The sequence below is a fragment of the Onychostoma macrolepis genome, chromosome 04 (genome assembly GCF_012432095.1).
Source record: "Onychostoma macrolepis isolate SWU-2019 chromosome 04, ASM1243209v1, whole genome shotgun sequence".
NCBI lineage: Eukaryota > Metazoa > Chordata > Actinopteri > Cypriniformes > Cyprinidae > Onychostoma > Onychostoma macrolepis.
Window position 1 is genome coordinate 9,507,736 of NC_081158.1, and position 22,935 is coordinate 9,530,670.

The 22,935-nt window shown below is 39.0% G+C and overlaps 1 protein-coding gene across 1 annotated transcript in view; it reads right to left on the bottom strand.

The window, feature by feature from the left end:
- Positions 1-217: 217 nt before the first annotated feature.
- The window catches only part of LOC131538481 (NACHT, LRR and PYD domains-containing protein 3-like), a 49,955-nt gene continuing 27,237 nt past the window's right edge, over positions 218-22,935 (bottom strand). The window contains exons 6-8 of the mRNA XM_058772353.1: positions 15,372-15,530; positions 905-951; positions 218-798 (exon numbers count right to left, since the gene is read on the bottom strand). Coding sequence (XP_058628336.1) covers positions 218-798; positions 905-951; positions 15,372-15,530 — 787 coding nt within the window. The remainder of the gene's footprint in view (positions 799-904; positions 952-15,371; positions 15,531-22,935) is intronic.

Here is a 22,935-nt window from a genome sequence, read left to right on the forward strand (position 1 = left end):
ATGTCGGAGTTTAGATTGCGTGACGTCAACCTCCGGAGCTCTATATGAGGATTTATGACATTGATTGTGATGGATTTATTATGACTGTTATTTCAGTGACAGAAGTTGAGCTGCAGTATTAATGTCATGAAGAGACTCATAACATCTCACTGTTACTGATTCATCATGCAGCTCAAAGCATTATGGGTACTATCTCTCGTCAGTCTATTCTGATTCATCAACACAGTTTCACTGATGATATATTATAAGGACTTAACTTATACGCAGTCCTAACCCCAAACCCAAACCCAGGATAGAGCGGCTGAGTGAATGTGGTCTGGACTGTGTAGATGAGGCTCAGTGTATCAGAGACGCTGTAGAAGGACAGAGTTCCTGCACCGTGATCCACATACACTCCTATTCTATAGATATTACCATACACTCCTGTTCTACTGCTGATGGGTTTTACAGGGAGATCAGTCTGTATGTCATTGTGTCTGAACGAGTATTTGGAGGGAGAACAGTCCAAACTCCAGGACTGATCATTATTTCCAAACACACACTCATAACTCCGTCCCTTCCTGCTGATGCTCTTATATGATACTGATATAAACACACCATAATTACGTCCACTGCACTCAATCTCCCAGTAACAGCGTCCACACACACTCTCTCTACACAACACCTGACACACATCAAATCTGTCTGGATGATCAGAATATGACTGATCCTCTCTCACATTTGTCACCTTTCTGTTCTCCTCAGACAGAATGAGACGCTTGTTTGCTGTGTCTGGATCCAGTGTGAGAAAACAGGCATCTGAACACAAGAACAGAGACAGTTAGAACACAACAACAATCACTAAAATTCTGTCTGTGTGTGTGTGTGTGTGTGTGTGTGTGTGTGTGTGTGATTTTAGACATACATTTATTTAGTCCTGCTGTAATCCTGCATTCTCCTCCATAATCCATGCTAGAAAACACACACAAAGTCACATTTAGTCTGGGTGATTGCTATGTGTTTGCTAAGGTACTTGGGGTGGTTGCTAGGCTGTTGCTATAGTTATTTGCGATAGCTGCTGAGCGGTTGATAACATGTTCTGGTGGTTGCTATGCAGTTGATAATGTATTCTGGGTTGTTGCTAAGCAGTTGCTAAGGTACTGTGGGTGGTTGCTAGGCAGTTGCTATGTGGTTGTCAAGTTACACAAGGTGGTTGCTAAGGTGTTGTTGTGCAGTTGCAAGGGTACATGGGGTGATTGCTAGTAGGGCTGTGTATCACCGGCAAAGTCACAATATGATACATATTTCACGAGTTCACCTGCCCATTCAGTCCTGCTAGATAATGGTAAACGAACTTGGTTTATTGTCCTTGAAGGAGGTTCGAACCCGAGGCTTGGCTTGAGCTCCAAGTAACCCCCCATAAACGTTTATAAAAAAAACAAGCTGGCCATCGACAGAGTAATTCAGAAGTAAAAGTAGAGAAAGAACTTACCCCCCCCAAAATACTTTCTCTCACACGGTGAGCTGCTCTTGTGGGAGTGGAGAGATTACTGCTGCAGCAATGGAGTAAATTTTGAGCACGGGGGGGCTGGAGCGGGAGCGATGGGGAAAATCACTGCTGCGGCAGTGGAATGATTGCAGTGTGACTTCCAGCAGTGGTTGCAGCAAAATATGATGCTGCATATGATGATGCAGGACGGAGTTTGGGCACCCCTGGTTTAGAGCTTGCTGCGAGGGCAGTAGTACAAATCACTGCTGCAGCAGTGAGCTGTGAATAGAAGATTGTAGGCCGGAAAAGTGACTACTATGGCAGTGGAAGGGCTAATCAAAAGTTAAGGGAGAAAATTCACTGCTGCAGCAATGAAGTGGTTAAGAGATTGTAGGAGAGAAGGTTGCTGCTGTGGCAAACAGTAGAAAAAATGAATGGCACTAAGATATGTTTTAATAGATCTGGCAGGGGTGCAAACTTGTCACCTTTCAGCGAAATTCTCCGTTTTCACCTTGAAATGGGTCATTCACGTGAATCGTGTAGATCTGTAAAAAAAAAAAAAAAAAGGGGTGGGGGGGTCGTATCTGCGCGTCATCTGTATCACGTCACCTGTAGCCCCTGTTGGCAAAGGAATGGCCCCGCCCTACTCTGCCTCTGATTGGCTTACCTTAATGTTCTTTCCCTCAACCAACCAATCTCACTCCTGAAGCATAACTTTTAGACGCTGCAGGCAAATGTCCATATTTCCAGAGGCTATGTAAAATGTGAAGGAACAAGCTAACGGCAAGCAACTTATTTTTGAAGTAATTGGGCTATGTTGGTGGTTAGATTAGCCTGTTTGTAGCTAGCTAAATTAAGTTCACTGTCAAGCAGGACGGAATGCATTTGTATCTGCTGTAAATTATGGTGTTCCAGTATAAATGGTGATTACCGCGTGAGGCTGCTGTATTTTTTTTGTTTTGTTTGTTTTTGTTTTTTTGCATGAGGCTGCTGTTGCAATAGCTATGAAGATTGTAAGTTACGTTATCGCTGCATTAGTTCGCTACCCTTTGCAAAATGCTCCTCAGTCTCATTTGTCTCACATATCAGCTATTACTCTGACATGAAGTCGATTTGAGAACTGTTCGACCTACAAGTAAAGCATACTGTTTAATGTACAGTAATATTAGTATCACTCAGTTCAAGTGGAGGCAGTGCTAAGCTAGGGCTGGACAATAATTCAATATCAGTATGTATCACGATATAATTTTTTTCAATAACAGTGATATGATTTCGATATACATTACCAGTGTTTCCCATACATTGATTTATTTGTGGCGTTTAACTTCGTTGAATAAACATGAGCACTGCACGTTTCAAAAAGCGGGTGATTTATATGAATGTATCTCTGAAGGGAACATACTGTCTTCAGAATAGTTTTGATGTTATTTTCATTTTATCTGATAAAGTAGCGTTCATGAGCGGAGCTGCTTAGATTACAGCCGTTACCAGGGAAACCGCTAGTTCTACCGCTCTCACAGCGCCTCCTACTGGAGAGAATCAGATTCTACTCCGCTGTTTTCGACATAATAATAAATGTTTTTTTGAGCAGCAAAGCAGAATATTAGAATGATTTCTGAAGGATCATGTGACTGGAATAATGATGCTAAAAATTCAGCTTAGAAATCACAGGAATAACTAGCATTTTAAAATATTTTCAAATAGAAAACAGTTATTTTAAAATGGTAAATATTTCAAAATGTTACTGTTTTTGCTGTATTTTGGATCAAATAAATGCAGGCTTGGTGAGCAGAAGAGAATTCTTTAAAAAACTAAAATCTTACTGTTCAAAAACCTTTGACTGGTAGTGTATGTTAGCCTATAGTTTGAAGTTAAATATATTAATATTAATAAGGTGAGTCTGAGATGTTTATTTGACAGTGATTTCACAATTCTTGTTTGTATGAAGGCTAAATACAAATAAAAGGTGAACATTAATTTATTTGTGCTGTCTAAGTTCATGTAACATCTTAACAACAATCCTTGTTGATTGTAGACCGTAGTTGTCGCTCAAACGTCTTTTAATAATATAAAGGTGTTTATCCTTGAATGGTGCACTGCAAAAAATGATTTCCTACTTAGAGTTTTTGTCTTGTTTCTAGTCCAAATATCAAAAAATTCTTAAATCAAGAAGCATTTTGTAGACATGTAAAAATTGTCTTGTTTTCAGAAAAAAAAGTGTCAAAATTGAGGTTTTTGGGGTAGTTTGGGTTGTCACCTTTTTCACCCCTGACGAGTTTGCACCCCTGTCTGGGTTGGATCTGTTTAACCCTTGTATTATGTTCGATTTCCGGGTACGATTTTGATGGAGTGACCCTAGTTGCATTCAATGCAATTCCCCAAATATCACATTATGAAAAACAAGAAGGAATCTGGTATAAACAGGACAATTTTAATATCAGTAATTGTCACGTTACAAACAATACAAAAAAGTATGATTTTTAAAAATGTTTAACCACAATTTTTTAACATGTTTGTTTTAACAAATGTTGAAAATAAGCACTTGTAACTTTTAGCATTTAAATTTTTATTCAACATCTTTTTTTCTGTTTTTACATGTTCAGAACATCATAAATAAACAATTTGAAATTGCTATGAAATTAAATTAATCTTGACTTTCCTTATACAGGCTCATCTTTTGTTCTTTAGTCTCACTGAACAAATTCAAGAAATCACCGCTGACATGACGTGCACACAGCAAGCATGTGCTTTCTGCAGATGAATTTCTTGAATTTTACACACGGTGCTGGCTTTGGTGTCATGTTTGGTGTCATGCTCACATCTTTTCCGCTTTTTCCCATCACCTACACTCATTATTCGCTCAAAGTGGAGTGAGAAACATACTCCAAACATGACAAAACATAATCCAAAAGAAATGTTTTTATTTTGTGTCTGTGCACCTGACTTTGAACAAAAGCAGGTGTGCCATTCTAACCTATTTAAGAAATTTTTTTTTTGGTTGCAAGACAACTGTACAGACCCAAAATCAATACATTTCTTGGTGTATATGTTTTGTTTTTTTACCACCCTGAGAAGGTGAAAATGGAGCTATTCCTCACTATTAAAAAAGACTTTCTCAGACAGAGATGGTACAAATGAGCTATCATTTTAATTTTCAGTGTATCTGAAAAAAAAAAAAAAAATTTAATTGATTTGCTGTCAATTAAATTTGCTGATTTGCAGGTTATTTACCATAGAAATATGATGGTCTTATAACGTTTATGACAGTTATAGTGCCAGTTGTGGTCCGATATCCCTGAAACTTTGCATGCTTGTTTAGAATCAGGTTTTGAGTTATTGTTTAGGCTTTAGGGTATATTTGGACTGGCCCCTTTTCTAAAAGACCCCGTTATATCTTCCCAAAGGGTAAATTTCAACATGTTTTTGATAATTATTGACCTAGAAAGTCCAGAGAATTGCACTGCGGTGTTTTTTTTCCAGATTGAGTGACAAACCTAGCACTAGTTCGCAAAAGTAGGTTTTTCACATCTTCTCAATCATTTAAAAAATGGTTTGATTGACAGCAGTGGTTCTAGAGGCAAAGTTGTTCGGAATGAGGAGGTCTATCATACGATATGAATATCGCATGTATGTGTGGAAAATGGCGCAATGTACAATCGTTTACACCCTCAAAAAATACAATTTAATGCTACCCCCCCAGTAGCCGATTTCTTTCAAATTTCTCGCAGAGCTTTGGGCCCATGAGTCAAACAGGCCCACCTCCCTTAACCTTCTCTAATAGGTGCTCAAACTTCATCGGCCAATGGTGACCATGTTTTATTTGAGATACACAAATGTCCCCATAGACACTTGTGGCACTTTGGACCAAAACACTTTGGACCATTTTCATGTTGATAGAACAAATGGTTGCCTTATTTATAGCCATTTTAAAGGTTTTATTTTTAGCTTAAAACCAAGTGGCCAATCTCTGCAATTTTTTTTCTGTGACCTCAGCTTGAGCTCTTGCATAAGTGTTCTGAGTTTGGTGAAGGTATCTCATTCTGTTCAGGAATTATAGGCATTTTACTAAAAGTTTTACCTGCTCCTTCAAACGTTTTGGCATCCCTTTGTGACGGGGAGACGAAAGTTAAACTTTTTTTTGATAATTATTGATATTCACTCTCCAGAGAATCTTTCTGCACTGGTTTGGTTTCCAATCGGGCGAAAAATCTAGGACTAGTTCGCAAAAGTAAGTTTTGCAAAAAATGAGAAATACCCGAAATTTTCGCCAGGCTCACGATCAAAGCGTTGAGACAAGCATGAGCCAAGGATTCCAACGACATAAGACACTTGAGCCTGCGACTGACGGTTTAGGAGTTATGAGTGATTTCATACTTTTAATCGCTGTAGGGCCCCCGTCAGGCCGATTGGGGCGAGCCTCAGTCAAGTTGTAGGCGGTGTGAGTACTACCATCCCTCCAAGTTTCAAGTCTCTACAACTTACGGTTTGGTCTGCATGATAAATTTTACGTGGAAATCGCTCATCTACGACCATTCTAACATTTACAATAGGGTTTCAGTGCTACATGCTTGAACCCCTAAAAAATAAGGTCCCATCTCTGCTTTTTCTCAAGTTATATGAAATACTATTTAACCTAACTTTATAATCAAATGCGGGTCAAATTGACCCGCGAACATCAAAATCGTAATAAAATTATTTGTGTACATTTCAAAACACAACAGTGTATCCTCACTTTGCATGCATGTTCATGGCCCCAAATGAGAAAAAGTCAAACATTTTCTCAAAGAAAAAGATAAGCTAGGTAGAATTTCATAAATAGAAATGAGAGCTCACTTTTATTATCTGTCTCTGAGAAGGTCTTTGTCAGTACTGAAAGTAGTGAGCAAAAGCTAATTTTTTCCCTTTCCAGGGTAGTAAAACACAAACATAACATATACAGGGCTCGAATTGAGGGGGGATGGCATCCCCCTGGTAGAAAAAAAAGACAGATGGCATCCCCTCCGTAAAACCACCATCCCCCTTACCGTCCCCTTTAGATTAATAAAGTGTATTATGTAAAACTTATCATGCAAATGGAATGTTAAAATCTCTACTTATGATAATTCACGAACCAAATAACGGCGACTGGCCAAGCAGACCTCGGTACTGTAACAATTTGCACAAGCTGAAGCCAGTTGTCATTTTTCAAAATGACTCAAGCGTAACTTTTGAAGTTCTTTAAAAATAAGACACCAGAAAAGGTATGATTTTTCCTTGATTAGAATTTCAAGACATTCCCTGACATTATGTTACTGTGCTGTATGTGTGACTGTGAGGGATTTGAGAGACAATAGCAGAGCTGACATGATCGAGTCATCGACTTTGCAAAAACCAGTGAGTTCACAGTTTTAACATAAGTTCTGTAAGCTATCAGAGCGAATCAGACAAATTAAGTTTCGATCAGATTGGCGTTGACCAACCCAAAGAGCCAAATTCCACAGAGAGGCCCCGGATAACAGGATGTTCGTCATAAATCTGTCCACGATACCCTAGAGCCAGCCAGTCTGAAGCAAGCCTAACCAACAAGCCTCTTCCAGCGAACAATTTGCAACATTCAAACAAAAGAACACTTATTGATAATCCCAACTCAGGAAGGAGATTGTCAAATTTGGGTCAAGTAACTAAGATTAATGGTCAAAGACACAGAACATAATGGTGATCACATGAGGGAAATCGTTAGTAGAGACTTCGTTGGGTAGGTTCCCCCACCCAAGACACAGACCAGACTGAAATTCCTTTGTTCACAGAAGACATTCTCACATCCACAGAATGGCACAGAAACTGCCTTTTCCATATGCACCTAAAATCATCTTAAAAGACTTATGAGCAACTAATGATTTCTATGCATAACTCCATATTATGTACAGTGAGGAAAATAAGTATTTGAACACCCTGCTATTTTGCAAGTTCTCCCACTTAGAAATCATGGAGGGGTCTGAAATTGTCATCGTAGGTGCATGTCCACTGTGAGAGACATAATCTAAAAAAAAAAATCCAGAAATCACAATGTATGATTTTTTAACTATTTATTTGTATGATACAGCTGCAAATAAGTATTTGAACACCTGTCTATCAGCTAGAATTCTGACCCTCAAAGACCTGTTAGTCTGCCTTTAAAATGTCCACCTCCACTCCATTTATTATCCTAAATTAGATGCACCTGTTTGAGGTCGTTAGCTGCATAAAGACACCTGTCCACCCCATACAATCAGTAAGAATCCAACTACTAACATGGCCAAGACCAAAGAGCTGTCCAAAGACACTAGAGACAAAATTGTACACCTCCACAAGGCTGGAAAGGGCTACGGGAAATTGCCAAGCAGCTTGGTGAAAAAGGTCCACTGTTGGAGCAATCATTAGAAAATGGAAGAAGCTAAACATGACTGTCAATCTCCCTCGGACTGGGGCTCCATGCAAGATCTCACCTCGTGGGGTCTCAATGATCCTAAGAAAGGTGAGAAATCAGCCCAGAACTACACGGGAGGAGCTGGTCAATGACCTGAAAAGAGCTGGGACCACCGTTTCCAAGGTTACTGTTGGTAATACACTAAGACGTCATGGTTTGAAATCATGCATGGCACGGAAGGTTCCCCTGCTTAAACCAGCACATGTCCAGCCCGACTTAAGTTTGCCAATGACCATTTGGATGATCCAGAGGAGTCATGGAAGAAAGTCATGTGGTCAGATGAGACCAAAATAGAACTTTTGGTCATAATTCCACTAAACGTGTTTGGAGGAAGAAGAATGATGAGTACCATCCCAAGAACACCATCCCTACTGTGAAGCATGGGGTGGTAGCATCATGCTTTGGGGTGTTTTTCTGCACATGGGACAGGGCGACTGCACTGTATTAAGGAGAGGATGACCGGGGCCATGTATTGCGAGATTTTGGGAACAACCTCCTTCCCTCAGTTAGAGCATTGAAGATGGGTCGAGGCTGGGTCTTCCAACATGACAATGACCCGAAGCACACAGCCAGGATAACCAAGGAGTGGCTCTGTAAGAAGCATATCAAGGTTCTGGCGTGGCCTAGCCAGTCTCCAGACCTAAACCCAATAGAGAATCTTTGGAGGAGCTCAAACTCCGTGTTTCTCAGCGACAGGCCAGAAACCTGACTGATCTAGAGAAGATCTGTGTGGAGGAGTGGGCCAAAATCCCTCCTGCAGTGTGTGCAAACCTGGTGAAAAACTACAGGAAAGCGTTTGACCTCTGTAATTGCAAACAAAGGCTACTGTACCAAATATTAACATTGATTTTCTCAGGTGTTCAAATACTTATTTGCAGCTGTATCATACAAATAAATAGTTTAAAAAATCATACATTGTGATTTCTGGATTTTTTTTTTAGATTATGTCTCTCACAGTGGACATGCACCTACGATGACAATTTCAGACCCCTCCATGATTTCTAAGTGGGAGAACTTGCAAAATAGCAGGGTGTTCAAATACTTATTTTCCTCACTGTATAGAACCCACACATGTGACTATCATGTTTTGATCACGTAGTGTATATGTCTTTTTAATAACTATTGAATAGCTCAAGGCTTCATATTCATGTTTGGCATGTACGTGTGTGACAATTCATGCTTTAAGCGTTTCTTTCAATTACTTCTTTGTCAAATGTATCATATTCTGGTTATAGAAGTCACATCCAAAAGTATACTTTGCAAGAGCGTGTAAAGTTCGGACATGTGATTGATAAGATAACCTCATAGATTTATGGATGGGGAGGAGAAACAGAGCAACACCCCGAGCTGAGATAATATCTAATTAGTCAACACACCAGTTGGGATGTGTCCAAAAGAAGAGTTTAAAAACTCAGGACACCATCAAACTGCTCCTCTCTTCTAACTTTTTAGCCATGCTTTTTGTCATCATGTTCTGCGTTCTTTGAGCGCTGTTCCAGCGTGCTCTGACCTACATGCTAGCTGCTTCCACTTTGAGAAGAAAAACCACTTAGTCTCGTTACATCATTTTATTCTTTTACTTTAGTTTATTTTCTTTCCGTTGAGTTTCGTGTTCAGAAGTTAAGTTTGCCGCAATGTCCAGCTCCGACTGCACCCGCTTCAAATTTCAACTAGTAACGGACTCCGAAACCATTCGTCAGCCAACGCCCAACCATTGGCTTCTCAAGACTTCACTACGAACGACCACTGAACTGTCAGCCAATCAGCAACCTCGGGAAACCCCCTTTCTGCAAAGACTATGACAAAAGGGAATCCCTTAACACGAAGGCAACGCAAGCAAGTACAAACTCCAGAATTTTGCTGAGCTGGTGCATTTAATATAAATTTTAGCCTCACTGAGAAACTCAATGCGAGGATTAATTAAGTGATTGATGGTTGTTCAGGTCTATGCAATAGCACATATTGCTGTAAACTTGGGATTTCACATTTCCATTCTCTAAACTCATCCTTTCCTCAATTTCTTTCTTTCTGCAACTTGTGTGAATGTGTGTGTTCATGTTAGATTAGTTTACATGTCTTAGATTGATAAATAAAATCTTATTTATATTGAAAAGAAGTATCTTGTGTTTTGTGCTTACAAGTTCATGTCTTAAACTGCCGATCTTGTTACTGTGCTATTTAATAGTGTTTTCACTATATTTTTGATTTTAATATCCAGTGCAGTGTTGATGTTATACGGCTCGTTCAATGAATCGCTGGCTGACATGGTGATCAGCCGCAAAACAGTGATTTTGTTCAAATTCTTTGTTCATAATACTCATAAGCAGTTGTTCTCCATTTTTCCCTTAGCTTATATGGAAGCTTGGATACTACACACACTTCAGATTTGTGGCATGGTTGATATCAGTCAATGCATCAATCTCTAACATGGTGTTAAAGCAACCACGCAGGAACAGTGAAAATGAGTGCAGTGCCCTGCCATCTTCTGAACTGATGGGGCTCCAGTTTACAATTCTTTCCTGATATGCATTTCCGATGAGAAGATCATTGCAGTAGTGTCTTTCCAATAGCCTCTTGGCTTCTTTGTAACCTCTTTGTGGTTCCATATGCTGGCAATGTCTTGGTTTTTCACTAGTAAATTGCTTGAAGAAAAGCAGTCTGTCATGATTGTTGTTTGTTCTATCTTCAATACACTGCTCAAAAGGTTCTCATAGGTTAGGTTAGGTAATCTAGTGGATCCTCTGTGAATACAGGAATTTCCCTTGAAGGTAAGGCTACTATTTTATGTTCTTTAACTAAAATTTCTGTTACTTTGTTTTGAAATTGCATAACATTAATAAGATCCTTCTCAATGCCTGTAGAATGCAGCGACTTTGTATGATATCTGCCATTTGTGGGTTCTTGTTTAGGTGCAGGTTGCAATTTTCCGTTAATAGATGGCTTTGCTTGAGCGTTTGCAATTTTAGTCTTTTGAGTCACATTAGTTTTAATTTCTTGACAATTCACATAAGAACATTCATCGTGTTCATCATCATCATCCTCTTCTTTCACATCATCATTAACATGGTCCGCTTCTTCAAAGGACTCAAAAGAAAGCAGCTGTGCAGATTCAAAATATTCATTCATTCTATCTTCAGCAGTTGTAACTGGAAGTTGCTGCAACTCATTATCCATCAAATCCATTGCCCTTATTTGAGCTTCAGAAACAACATCTGTATCAGTGGCTAATGGCTCTCTCTTTTCTTGTTTTTAATTCAAGTTCTTCTCTTTCTAATTGCAATTTCTTTTCTAATGCGGCTGCACATGCCACAGTGCAGTGGACCTTCCACTGCTCTTTGATGTTGTAGACATATCATTTCTGGTCTGTTTAAGACTTTCTTTTGCAGGAGCATAACCACGCATGGATTTTATTCTTGAATTTTTTTTATGGTCATTATACCTTGGTAAATACCAATCACATTCTCTTTCTTCAACAGGCAACACACCTTGCACTGTTTGATGCATTGCAGCAAAGGCAGTCATTGTTTTTTCAAACAAACTAAGCTGTCATCTCATATCGTCCTCTTTATCATATGATTTAAGTGGTTATATCGCATTCTGTTTGTTGGTTAACTGTGCCATCGACGCCTCTTGTGCTTTACTAAAGCTGCATGGGCGGCTTTCTAAGTGAGTTTTCTTTCACGCTTTGCGTGGTCAGTTTGTTTGTTCTGTGCTGCGGCTGCATGAGTTTCTAACAGAGCGTCTTCATCAGCCAATAAACACTCACCAATGGTCCTTTACTCTTTAGTTGTCTTTGTGGGCATACCAGTAACTCGATGGATAGTTTCAACTAATGTTATGGTGTTCTGCCACGTTCTAACAACCAAGCATGTGAGTTATATACAAGGAAAAATTTACTTACAATGCCAAAGATTTATTCCTGATTTGATTTATTCTTGAAGATGATTTGTCAAGTCTTGAAGTTGCTTTATGGTATTAATGAGAATGGAGTTGCACTTTATATCTGCTGATTAACTGACTATTAAAATAACTATTAAAATATGAAAAGCAATACCAAATCAAAAATACACAGAAGTATATACTAGGGCTGGGCGGTATATTGAGTTTGTACAATATATTGATATATTCTTTATAAACGATACGATATTAGGCAATAGCATTTATATCGATGTACTGTACAGTAGTTTGAAAACGAGCTGAAAATATAGCGGAGGACACAGAATGAGCTACTGAGGAGAAAGTGCATAATACAATTTGTTCTAAACACCAGACAAACTTTATATGAAGGGCTTTAAAAAAAACAAAAACTTGTAAGATATAGAAGCCTATAGTTTAGTTTCAGCTTAAAATGGCTCTGACAGAAAGGCAGCGTGTGCCGCTGATAGAGACCCGCGCTGTTTAATGTGCTTGAGATGTGAAGTTATGTATTTAGGAAAACAGCACAGGTATATTCTCCATCTGTAAATGTTAGAAAGCCATGGAAATATTTCCATTTTGCTGTCAGAAGTGCATGAGCCTTCTGCTTTGAGATTCTCCGCTAAACTTTACAGACTTCATTGAACGCCAAACAGATGCTCAGTGTAATAGGAGCGCAATAATTCTGACTAAAATATACATATTGCTGAAATATTTGTAGTTGGACAATAAATGTGGCATATGTAGAAGTGTATTTGTGTGATAGCACTAACTCTAATGGGGTAATCAAAACAGCCTTTTTACTCAATTAGTCTGTGCTTTTTTTTCTGTCATTTTTAGTTTAGTAAACTTAACTTCTGCTTTAAAAGCATTATTTTTGTTTTTAGATTGCAATGTTACAATGTTAGAATGCAATTTTAACCCTTTTTTAATATAAAATGGATACATTCACTTTATTTGTTTATTTGTTTAATCCAAATACAAAAGCATAGAAAATACCGAGATATATACTGTATACCGCAAATCAGCATATATACTGTATACCGCAAATCAGACAAAAAATTCAGAGATATGAATTTTTGCTCATATCGCCCAGCCCTAGTATATACCATGGTATTCCAAAGAGATCAAATAAGAAATAAATGCGCCACTAAGCAACATTCTTCCCATTGAAAGACTGTGTCGGCTTGGCGTCCTCAGGTAGCGTGCTCCTGTCTAACACTGGCAAAGCCAGTGATGCCATGTCGCTAATAACTATTTCCTGCCAGGTTCCTTAAAGGGCTATACTGTTAATTTGGCTCCTGTATTGAGAACTCTTTATCTCTCCACATATAGCACGATCTGAACCCTAAACACGTTTTGTCAAAACAGCCGGTATTATCCACTTTCAAGGCATCGCAAGTTCACGTTTTACTGCAGAAGCCGACAAGCGCTCTTGTTGTTTGTGAACAGAAGCCAATAAGTCCATTTTAGCGAATCAGCACATTGTATTCAGATCAGGTGACAAGGCTGCTTTCACTTTGAAAAGATGTGCTAGATGAGAGGAGTTTCGTCAAAGCTGACTAATGGCGCTTTTCCATTGCATGGTACGACTCGGCTCGGCATGGTTCGGTTCGCGTTTCTACTGCAGTTTAGTACTGCTATAGAGTGGGCGGGATTATTCACATGTTATAGTTGCGCCACCTCAACTGCCGTTAATTCTGCGTCACTCCATCAAGCTCAAGCGAGAGGAAAGTGTGTATCTCGTCAACAGACAACAAAACAGCCATTTTTTGGTTGTTAAAAAAGGTGCGCTCATTCAGTTGCGTTCGATCCTTCGCTGGATGTGTTGATTTAAATCTAGCGGGTCTGTTGTGTCTCTTGATGCAAGTTCACATTGATGATTTTCTCCGGCCAATCAGTGATCAGCAGAGTTTGCACGTCATGTTTTGGTAACAGTATGGTTCGCTTGGAACATCAACCAAGGTGGTACTAAAAATTTTTTTTTAAAATAAATACATTTTTCAAAAGTACCAGATACCAGGTACTGTACCCAGTGGAAAACCCCCCAAAAGTGAACTGTACTGAACTGTACCGTGCCATACCATACAGTGGAAAAGCGCCATAAAAGTGATCGAGGATGGATAATTTCGCCATATTTGATGAACTTGTAATATATTCTTCAGGGCAAAAAAGGAAAATAAAAGCTGAAACGTTTTCACAGAACCTTGCAAAAGCAGTGCGTTACAATGGTGAGGGAAAAGCTCTGTGTATTGCATGTAATCACATCCATACAGTCTATGATCACAGCAACAACGTTTGTCAGGCATCTACATTGTCATCTGAGGAGATTACAAAGATTAAACGAGTGTTTTTTTTAACACTAAAACATAAAATATGGGGTTATCTGCTTTTGCCAAAAAACGACTGTTGGAGTTATCTGCTTTTGCTACAAAACAAACTTTTAATATGTAAAATTTAAAAATAAATAAATAAAAATACTTTCAATGAACTTTAAGTAATACTAACTTAAACAAATACTGGTAATTTACAAAATTAATCAAAACAACCCAACTGCAGCTTGATTGATATTACTTGGAATGCACAATAAAAAAACGTCAAGTCAAGTCACCTTTATTTATATAGCGCTTTTAAAAATACAGATTGTGTCAAAGCAACTTTACAATATCAAAATAGGGAAATAGTGTGTCAGTAATATAAAATGTCAAGATTAAACACTCAATTTTCAGTTAAAGGCATTTCATTATTGAATTCAGTGATGTCATCGTCCAGCTCAGTTCAGTTTAAATAGTATCTGCGCAATCAAGTCGACGATATCGCTGGAAATGAAGTGTCCCCAACTAAGCAAGCCAGAGGCGACAGCAACAAGGAACCAAAACTCCATTGGTGACAGAATGGAGAAAAAAACCTTGGGAGAAATCAGGCTCAGTCGGGGGGCCAGTTCTCCTCTGACCAGATGAACCAGCAGCTCAATTCCAACTGCAGCAATGTCAGATTATGTAAAGGAAAAAACGTGATTTATAAAAATAAATAAAAATGGAGTTATTGGTTTTTGCAAATGCTGGTTCATATGCTGGTTCCGAAAATGCATCCAGGAGTAAGTTAATTCAACACAGAGTATGTGCACGGTTAACACATAAGACATTCTCAACAGAGCAAGGAATCGACTATGTCACTATGGAAACGGATGCTAAAAATAACATGCCATACTGTTTCTTTCTTCTTTTGTATAATGGCCATTTAGATACCTAGTGCATATCGCCATCTAACTGGTGTTTGTGTAATTATTTTTCAAACTTTTAGTTTTATCTTCAATCTTTAAAATCACTGAGAATAAGAATTATATTGTCTGTTTGATGCTGATTAGTACAGTATAGAAAACATCTTATTGCAAAAATGCAAATAAACCCATAAATCCAAAGAAATTTGTAAGTCCTTTTATATGCATTCTCTAGAAATGCATAGATTTATATACACAAAGACACTGAATAGCTTAAACAATAAAACCTAAAAATGTCCTGCTTTACATACTTGAGTTTGTACAGTGTGTAGATCGGATCCTCCGGTTTTTCAGAGAGCTTGACTCCTGAATCTCCTGGGTGATTGTAGCTCAGATCCAGCTCTCTAAGGTGTGAGGGGTTTGAAGTCAGCACTGAAGACACATAACGACAGCCTTCTTCTGTCACCATACAGCCAGACAACCTACAAAAACATACAGCAACAGTCCACAGCACATTAGCTCAGTGGTTTTCAAACCTGTCCTACAGCCCTGCACATTTTGTCTCCCTAATCAGACACACCAAATTTAGTTCATGCAGTCTCTACTAACGAGCTTATGAGTGGAATCAGGTCAAGTCAAGTCAAGTCACCTTTATTTATATAGCGCTTTTAACAATACAGATTGTGTCAAAGCACTTAACAGTATCAAATTGGAGGATAGAGTGTCAGTAATGTATAATGATAAAATTAAACACTCAATTTTCAGTTAAAGGCATTTCATTATTGAATTCAGAGATGTCATTGTCTAGCTCAGTTTAGTTTAAATAGTATCTGTGCAATCAAATTGGCGATAATCGCTAGAAATTAAGTGTCCCCAACTGAGCAAGCCAGAGGCGACAGCGGCAAGGAACCAAAACTCCCTCTGTGACAGAATGGAGAAAAAAACCTTGGGAGAAACCAGGCTGGCCAGTTCTCAGGTGTGTTAGATGAGGGAGTACATTGTCGGTACATTCCAAACGGGATATATCGCCCTTCAAAGGGCACTTCGGAGTGAAAACAATCATGGCTGCCATATTGAATGTTCGTTCCAAACCGAAATGCTCAAAACTAGCCACTTCAAAGGGCTCTTCGGAATGAAGGATTTTGAAGGGTACAACTGATGGACACTTTCGGCTCCCATGATCGCAGAATCCGATGGGGATGCAGAAGGGAACTTCAAGAAACATTTGTTTGGTCCCCTACACCCTTCAACCATTCGAAGCTCTCACTCCGGAGGGTAAACCCTTTGAAGGGATTAGGGCATAGGGATGAGCCCTTCCAAACAGAACGCAGGGGGTACCATGTACTCCCTCATCTAACACACCTGATCCATGTACTGAACTGAGTGTGTCAGATAAGGGAGACATACAAAATGTGCAGAGCAGTCGGTCCCCAGGAGCAGGATTTAAAACCACTGATATAGTGCTTCCTTTTTTATTAAATAAAAACAATTGTTCACAAATAAGATCATTTTACGCTTATTTAGCATGTAAGGTCCACAAATTTGGTCCAAGGACGGTATCCAATCGTGGGTGAAGGTTTCCTGCGCGTTCGGCCTTTTCAGCGCGCAAAATTGTTCAGTCTAGGTTAACTTCAAATCTGACTCCATTTTAATATCTAATCTGACTCCATTTTATTATAACATCGAATTTAGGTTGAAATGCAAATTGGTTGTTTGTCTATTTCTAATTAGTATTCTTCTGATATTTGATTATTCTGGTGACTCTTTACTTTATATTTACTCGTTCATTCAGGTGCTCATGTCTCTAACAAGGATACAACATATTCTACTAGAGTCAATAATTACAGAGTAAAACAGAATAAGATCAAATGTAACAATTTATTATCAGTCAGGTAAATATGTATTATGTCAATTACATAGCCAATTCAGAGATATCAGATCATATCAATACAAAACATCGAATTCTCAAAGATAAATCTACGAGTAAAAGATGCATACCTGACTTTATAGAAATACATAGTGTGAAGTATAGAGACACCACACTACGGGCTTCTGGCTACAGATCGCCCGATCCTTTTGCAACACTTCCTTAAGTACCCCAGAACAAGACCAACATCCCCCGAGATGGAGACAGGAGCTAACGATTGGAATTTGCATTGACGAGTTAACACCTTTTGGGACAAAAGGTAATTTTGCATGGAAACCACTTGAAACTGACCTGCCCTCGACAGTATGCAAAATCTCTCTAAACTCTTAGGATCTGTATTACCTTTTAGTTTACTTCTTATAAGAATAAGACCATTGTACCAGTTGCCCTGAGACAATTCAAATGATACCAAACATGACTGTTAATATCACTTGCATTAATGTAGAACATTATATTCCACTATTGACCATTCTGAGTGAGTTGAGTGAAGGGAAGGATGGGTGAGGGAAGGAAGGGGTTGAAAATGCACTGATGCATATGTGAGAGAGGCGTTTTCCTGCATTTTCTCTCAGTGGGATGTGGAGACAGATGTCTGTATGTTAATACACCGTGTTGGTGTTGTCCATCTCAGAAGTTCAAAGTGTCTGAGGTTCTGTAATTCTTACAGTTTCCTCCCTTTGACCACGTGGGTCAATTCCATATGATTCCCAAAGAGGTCACTTGTCAGACACTTGTGGTCCTTGTGATGTAGTATTTGCAGTTGTAGAGGCCTTTAGAAAGGCCTTTGTGTACACCAGTCTCAGCAGGTGCATGTAGCTTGAATTCAGCAGGTGGATGAATGGGTTCAGGTTTTCATATGTCTGGTTGAGGACAACCCGTGTGCATAGTTCATTGAATCAATCCAGGCCTTTTATTGCTTGACGAGTCGTTCCATCATGGAGAAACTTCTGTCTCTAGTGACACCTTCCCTAGGACTTTCTTGCCTCTTTTGTTGAATCTTGTCACCTCCAATTGTACAGATTGCTGGGCAGACTCCAACAGGTGAAGGGTTCTCGCTGGTTACACACTGCTTTGTGTGAGACATTTAAACAGCATCTTAATGACTTCACGATTGAACAATGATGAACTTTATGTCATTGAAAATGAGAAGAAAGCTGTGAGATTTGGTACAAGAACTTATAACAAAGCAAAAAACATACGGTAGGTTCATGTCAACAAGTGCAAATGGTACGTTGGGTCTCAGGTGTCTTTTGAGGTCTCATTTCATAAGGTGGTCCCATTTTAAAATAGCCAATTCCTCACTACCACTCTGATGGATTTTAATGGTAGTGGAATTAAAGAATGCTTGGTCTGAGTGGCTCAAATGAAAAGTAGCAAAAAGTCAGTGTAACTTACATATTTATAAAGTTGGTATGCATCATTAAAACATGACAATAATAATAATATTAAATATTCAATCCCAATTACAAAGGTATAGACATATATAGTTCTCCAATGCAAGTCACCTAAGATTTCAAGGTAGTGATCTAAAGTGTGCTTAGGTTTTATACAAGAATGGAGATCCTGGATCCCTTGTAATAGTGTGTGTGTGTGTGTGTGTGTGTGTGTGTGTGTGTGTTTGTGTGTGTGTGTCATGCAAGCTAAGTCACATTCGATGCCATAGTCAAATTGTACATTTTGTAGCTGATCAACAGAAGTGTCCGCACTCCATGTTTAATCATTTTGATAATGTTTCTGTTATTAGTGATCTGTTGGGAAACCAGCGGGCCCTCTGGTTTGCCAAGACATCCCAATAACCTTTTGAATTTTCATGGCAGATTTGCCTTATTCATAATTTAACATCATCGATTTGTGACGGTAATCATGCATATGTATATTAGGTGCTTCCCATGAGATGACGGTTGTAAATAGCAATTATTATGTGTCTTTCTTTAGATTGTCATCATGGGATTAGCTCTACTGTCCTATGTGTGTGAAGCTATGTTGTTCTGTTAGTGTGAAGATGGACAATAGGTCTTTAGTGGAGTACCATATTTGAAATCTAAGCCATCACTGTCTTCTGTGATGCGTAGTGTTCAGACTGGTTAGTATAGATGAGGTGATGATGCAAATGTGTGTGCTCTGTGCTCATGTCTGGGAGATGGGTGGAGTCTAATCTCTAACAATCTGTGTTGCAAAATTTAGTTCGGTGCTAATCCGGAAGGCCATGTAGAGATTTGTGTGGTAATGTACTATTGTGAAGTGTGAATGGCCTCTTGAAGAGTCGTTGCACCCATCTCTCGCAATTTCAGGTTATATTCTGACAATTCCGCTGTCCTGGTTTGATGTAGCTGGAATCAGGTGCTTTCCTGGTATCTCACTTTCAAGGAATTGCAGTGGTCAACCTGAGACAGAAACAAATACTGAGAGAACCCAGTTAATTTTGAGTATTTTTCACCTCCCTTTCATTATTTTTCTAGTAAATTTAGAAAATCAGTTGGTGTTTAACTGTGGAATATTAATGCTAATCAGTCCTTCTGATCAGATTAATTTTTGGTTGGTGTTACCCAGCGAAGAATGAATTGGTTTGCTATCGCTTGTGCCACACTATTAAAATGAAGACACATCTCCTCCTCTTGGCACTGGGTAGCATATCAATCTGCAACAAGATCTAAGTTGTCACAAATTGCATTCACGTGTTAATTCATTTGAATATGAAAAAGGTGTTGAGGAGTTTGAGCAGGTTCAGAGCTGATGCAATGCACAGTCATTGTTTTACGTTTCCAAGGCCTATTTATTTCATTTGGTCTTGCTGGTCATTTTCATTGTTAAGACAATTGTGAAAACATTCTGTGGCCATATAGCAATTCTATGCTCCTGTACCTGGTTTAACTGCAGCTATGGAAAATAGCAGAGTGTACCACTCAGGAGACAAACAAATTTAACATAGATAGACACACATGCAACTTAAAATTGCTATGTAATTCCAGTATAACAGTTATTCCAATTTCACAGAAGACACACGGTCTAGTATGCATGTAGCATCTACAACCTTAAACCTAAGTGTTTTTCGCACACTTACAGTAAAGCAGTCATGTGTTTTTAAAGAATAAACTCAACTAGTCTATGTGTACATGTAGTAGCACAAACATCTATGATGTGTGTTATATGCACATTGTGTTTAGCACAATTACAAATTTGAAAATAAAACAGGATCATTGAAATTGGGATATTTACATATTAAACTCATCGCTATTAAGCTGCTAACCCACTAGCAAGTGAAGTCAGTATCTGGAAGCCTTGTGTGAGCAATGCAGTTAACTCACTAAGAGTTTTACCTGAGGATGACTTGTTACATGTAAACAATTGATCTTTGCCTTTAGAAAGTGATTTCCTATGTTTCAGAAAATAAGGTGGAGGTCTACTCCTTCCCAGTGCCCAACATTTTTCTTCTGTATGGCCTATTTTGTGACAGGAACTACAAAACCTGCTGTCTTTGCCATAGGGTTGTCTGCTGTGTTCTCCTGAAGTTTGAGGTTTTTCATGACTCCCTAATGCTTCTCTTACACCATGCATTCTGGTACATGACTCTGTGCCATTATTGTGCTGCATCACCTTAAGAACTGAAACTGGCACGCTATCTTGAGCAGTGGCACATGCTTTCCTGAACTAAGAGTTCTAGAGTCATCACAGCAAGTCACCTCTTCCAAGAAGTGGACATGCTTTTCAGCCCCATTTCTGTTAGAATAATTTGTGCTTTTCTTCTGTTAACCCCTGTGCAGATGCAATATTGAGGGCCTTTGATTTCCATCTGTTTTCTATCCTCGAACCCCAATCTACTATCGTTCTGAACGTGTTTTCGGACGGATCTACTCCGTTTGACAATGCATTTTGGACTGGAGTGCCAGCATTGTTCTTTATGAGTTGTAATAACGGTTCGTGATCACGGCTTGCAGTTTCTAGACCGGAATGTTCTTTGTATGTCACCCACAGACGTTCAGCGTATGTTTCAAACGGTTCATTGCTTCCCTGTTTAATTTCTAGTATCCTGCTCCAATCCGCGGTCGTTGGTCCCTCATATCTAGCAATGCTTGTTTTAATCGTTCATAGATACTTTCGTCGGTTTCATTATTATTTCGTTTGATTATGTCACCGGATTTCATCTCTGGGCTTAGTTTCGATCTTAGTTCTTCAAGGAGTGCTATTTGCCACACATCTCTAGTTTCTAGTTTAAACACTGTAGCCTGTAACATCAGTGTTTCCCAGTAGGGTTGGAATGGCCCTCTTTGGGCATCATTCCCACGATTTGTTTGTGTTTTGTACACTCTTCGCATGTTAATGGACGGCTAATTGTGGTTATTTCATCGTTAGCGTTAGTCATGGTTTTAGTACAGCGACTCTGATTGATTTGGGTGGTCTTTCGCTGGGTTTTGCTCTTGCTTTGATCGGACTTCGCTGATTTCGTTCTTCATGTCTCTGAACGGGAGCTCGGTTACGAGTTTCTCTCCGTGTCCGACTCCCTAACGCAGCAACATCATCATCATCATCGCTATCACTGTTTTCCTCAGAATCAAAAGTTTCATCCAGTGCTGCTTTCTTTACTGCAGCCACCGGGAAGCCTGCATTATCACAGCAGTCTTCAAGGGCTGATATATAATTATTGCCGGCTTTGAGTTTCTTTTGGAGCGCATCTATTTTTCTTGCCATGTTTTCACTTTTTCTTGCCCAACCTTGTCTTTCGTATATAAACGCCTCGACCTGTGCTCTAAGCTTTTGTAATTCATCCGAACGTGCTTTCTCGATTTCTTTGATACTCTCTATCATGCGTTCATTTTCGGCTAATGTTTCTAGGTCGTTTTTCCTAAGCAAGTAGACGATGGCAGCTGTTGTTTTTTTATATTTTGATTTAGATGCCAATTTTTCTCCTTCGCCAAAACCAAGATATGATTTCGTTGTTTTTCCACTTAAGGTTTAATCCTTTATCGTTTAAACGAAGGAGGGTGTCTTTTATTTGTAAGGCTTGAATTTCCATGATCTCCTGATCTACACTGGCGCTGTACTGTCCCTGAAAAGTCATGTTTCCCAGCTAGTTTTCTTCCCACCGATTTCTACGGTCTCCGGTCTAACAATGGGTATGTCGACCGTTCTAAAATGTCTATATGTGAGATGCAAAAGCTTTCCTGACTCTTCTAAAAATAAAAGGAACGAACTTACCACAGCAGTTGTAGACAGGGAAGAAGGAGCTCAAGCCTCATATCCTCGGTGTGAATGAAACCAAAATTGCGCTGGAAAGACGCCACCGCCTAGGTAGGGAGATCACGGAGGTTGGTCACCACTGTAAGGTCCACAAATTTGGTCCAAGGACGGTATCCAATCGTGGTGAAGGTTTCCTGCGCGTTCGGCCTTTTCAGCGCAAAATTGTTCAGTCTAGGTTAACTTCAAATCTGACTCCATTTTAATATCTAATCTGACTCCATTTTAATATCTAATCTGACTCCATTTTATTATAACATCGAATTTAGGTTGAAATGCAAATTGGTTGTTTGTCTATTTCTAATTAGTATTCTTCTGATATTTGATTATTCTGGTGACTCTTTACTTTATATTTACTCGTTCATTCAGGTGCTCATGTCTCTAACAAGGATACAACATATTCTACTAGAGTCAATAATTACAGAGTAAAACAGAATAAGATCAAATGTAACAATTTATTATCAGTCAGGTAAATATGTATTATGTCAATTACATAGCCAATTCAGAGATATCAGATCATATCAATACAAAACATCGAATTCTCAAAGATAAATCTACGAGTAAAAGATGCATACCTGACTTTATAGAAATACATAGTGTGAAGTATAGAGACACCACACTACGGGCTTCTGGCTACAGATCGCCCGATCCTTTTGCAACACTTCCTTAAGTACCCCAGAACAAGACCAACATCCCCCGAGATGGAGACAGGAGCTAACGATTGGAAT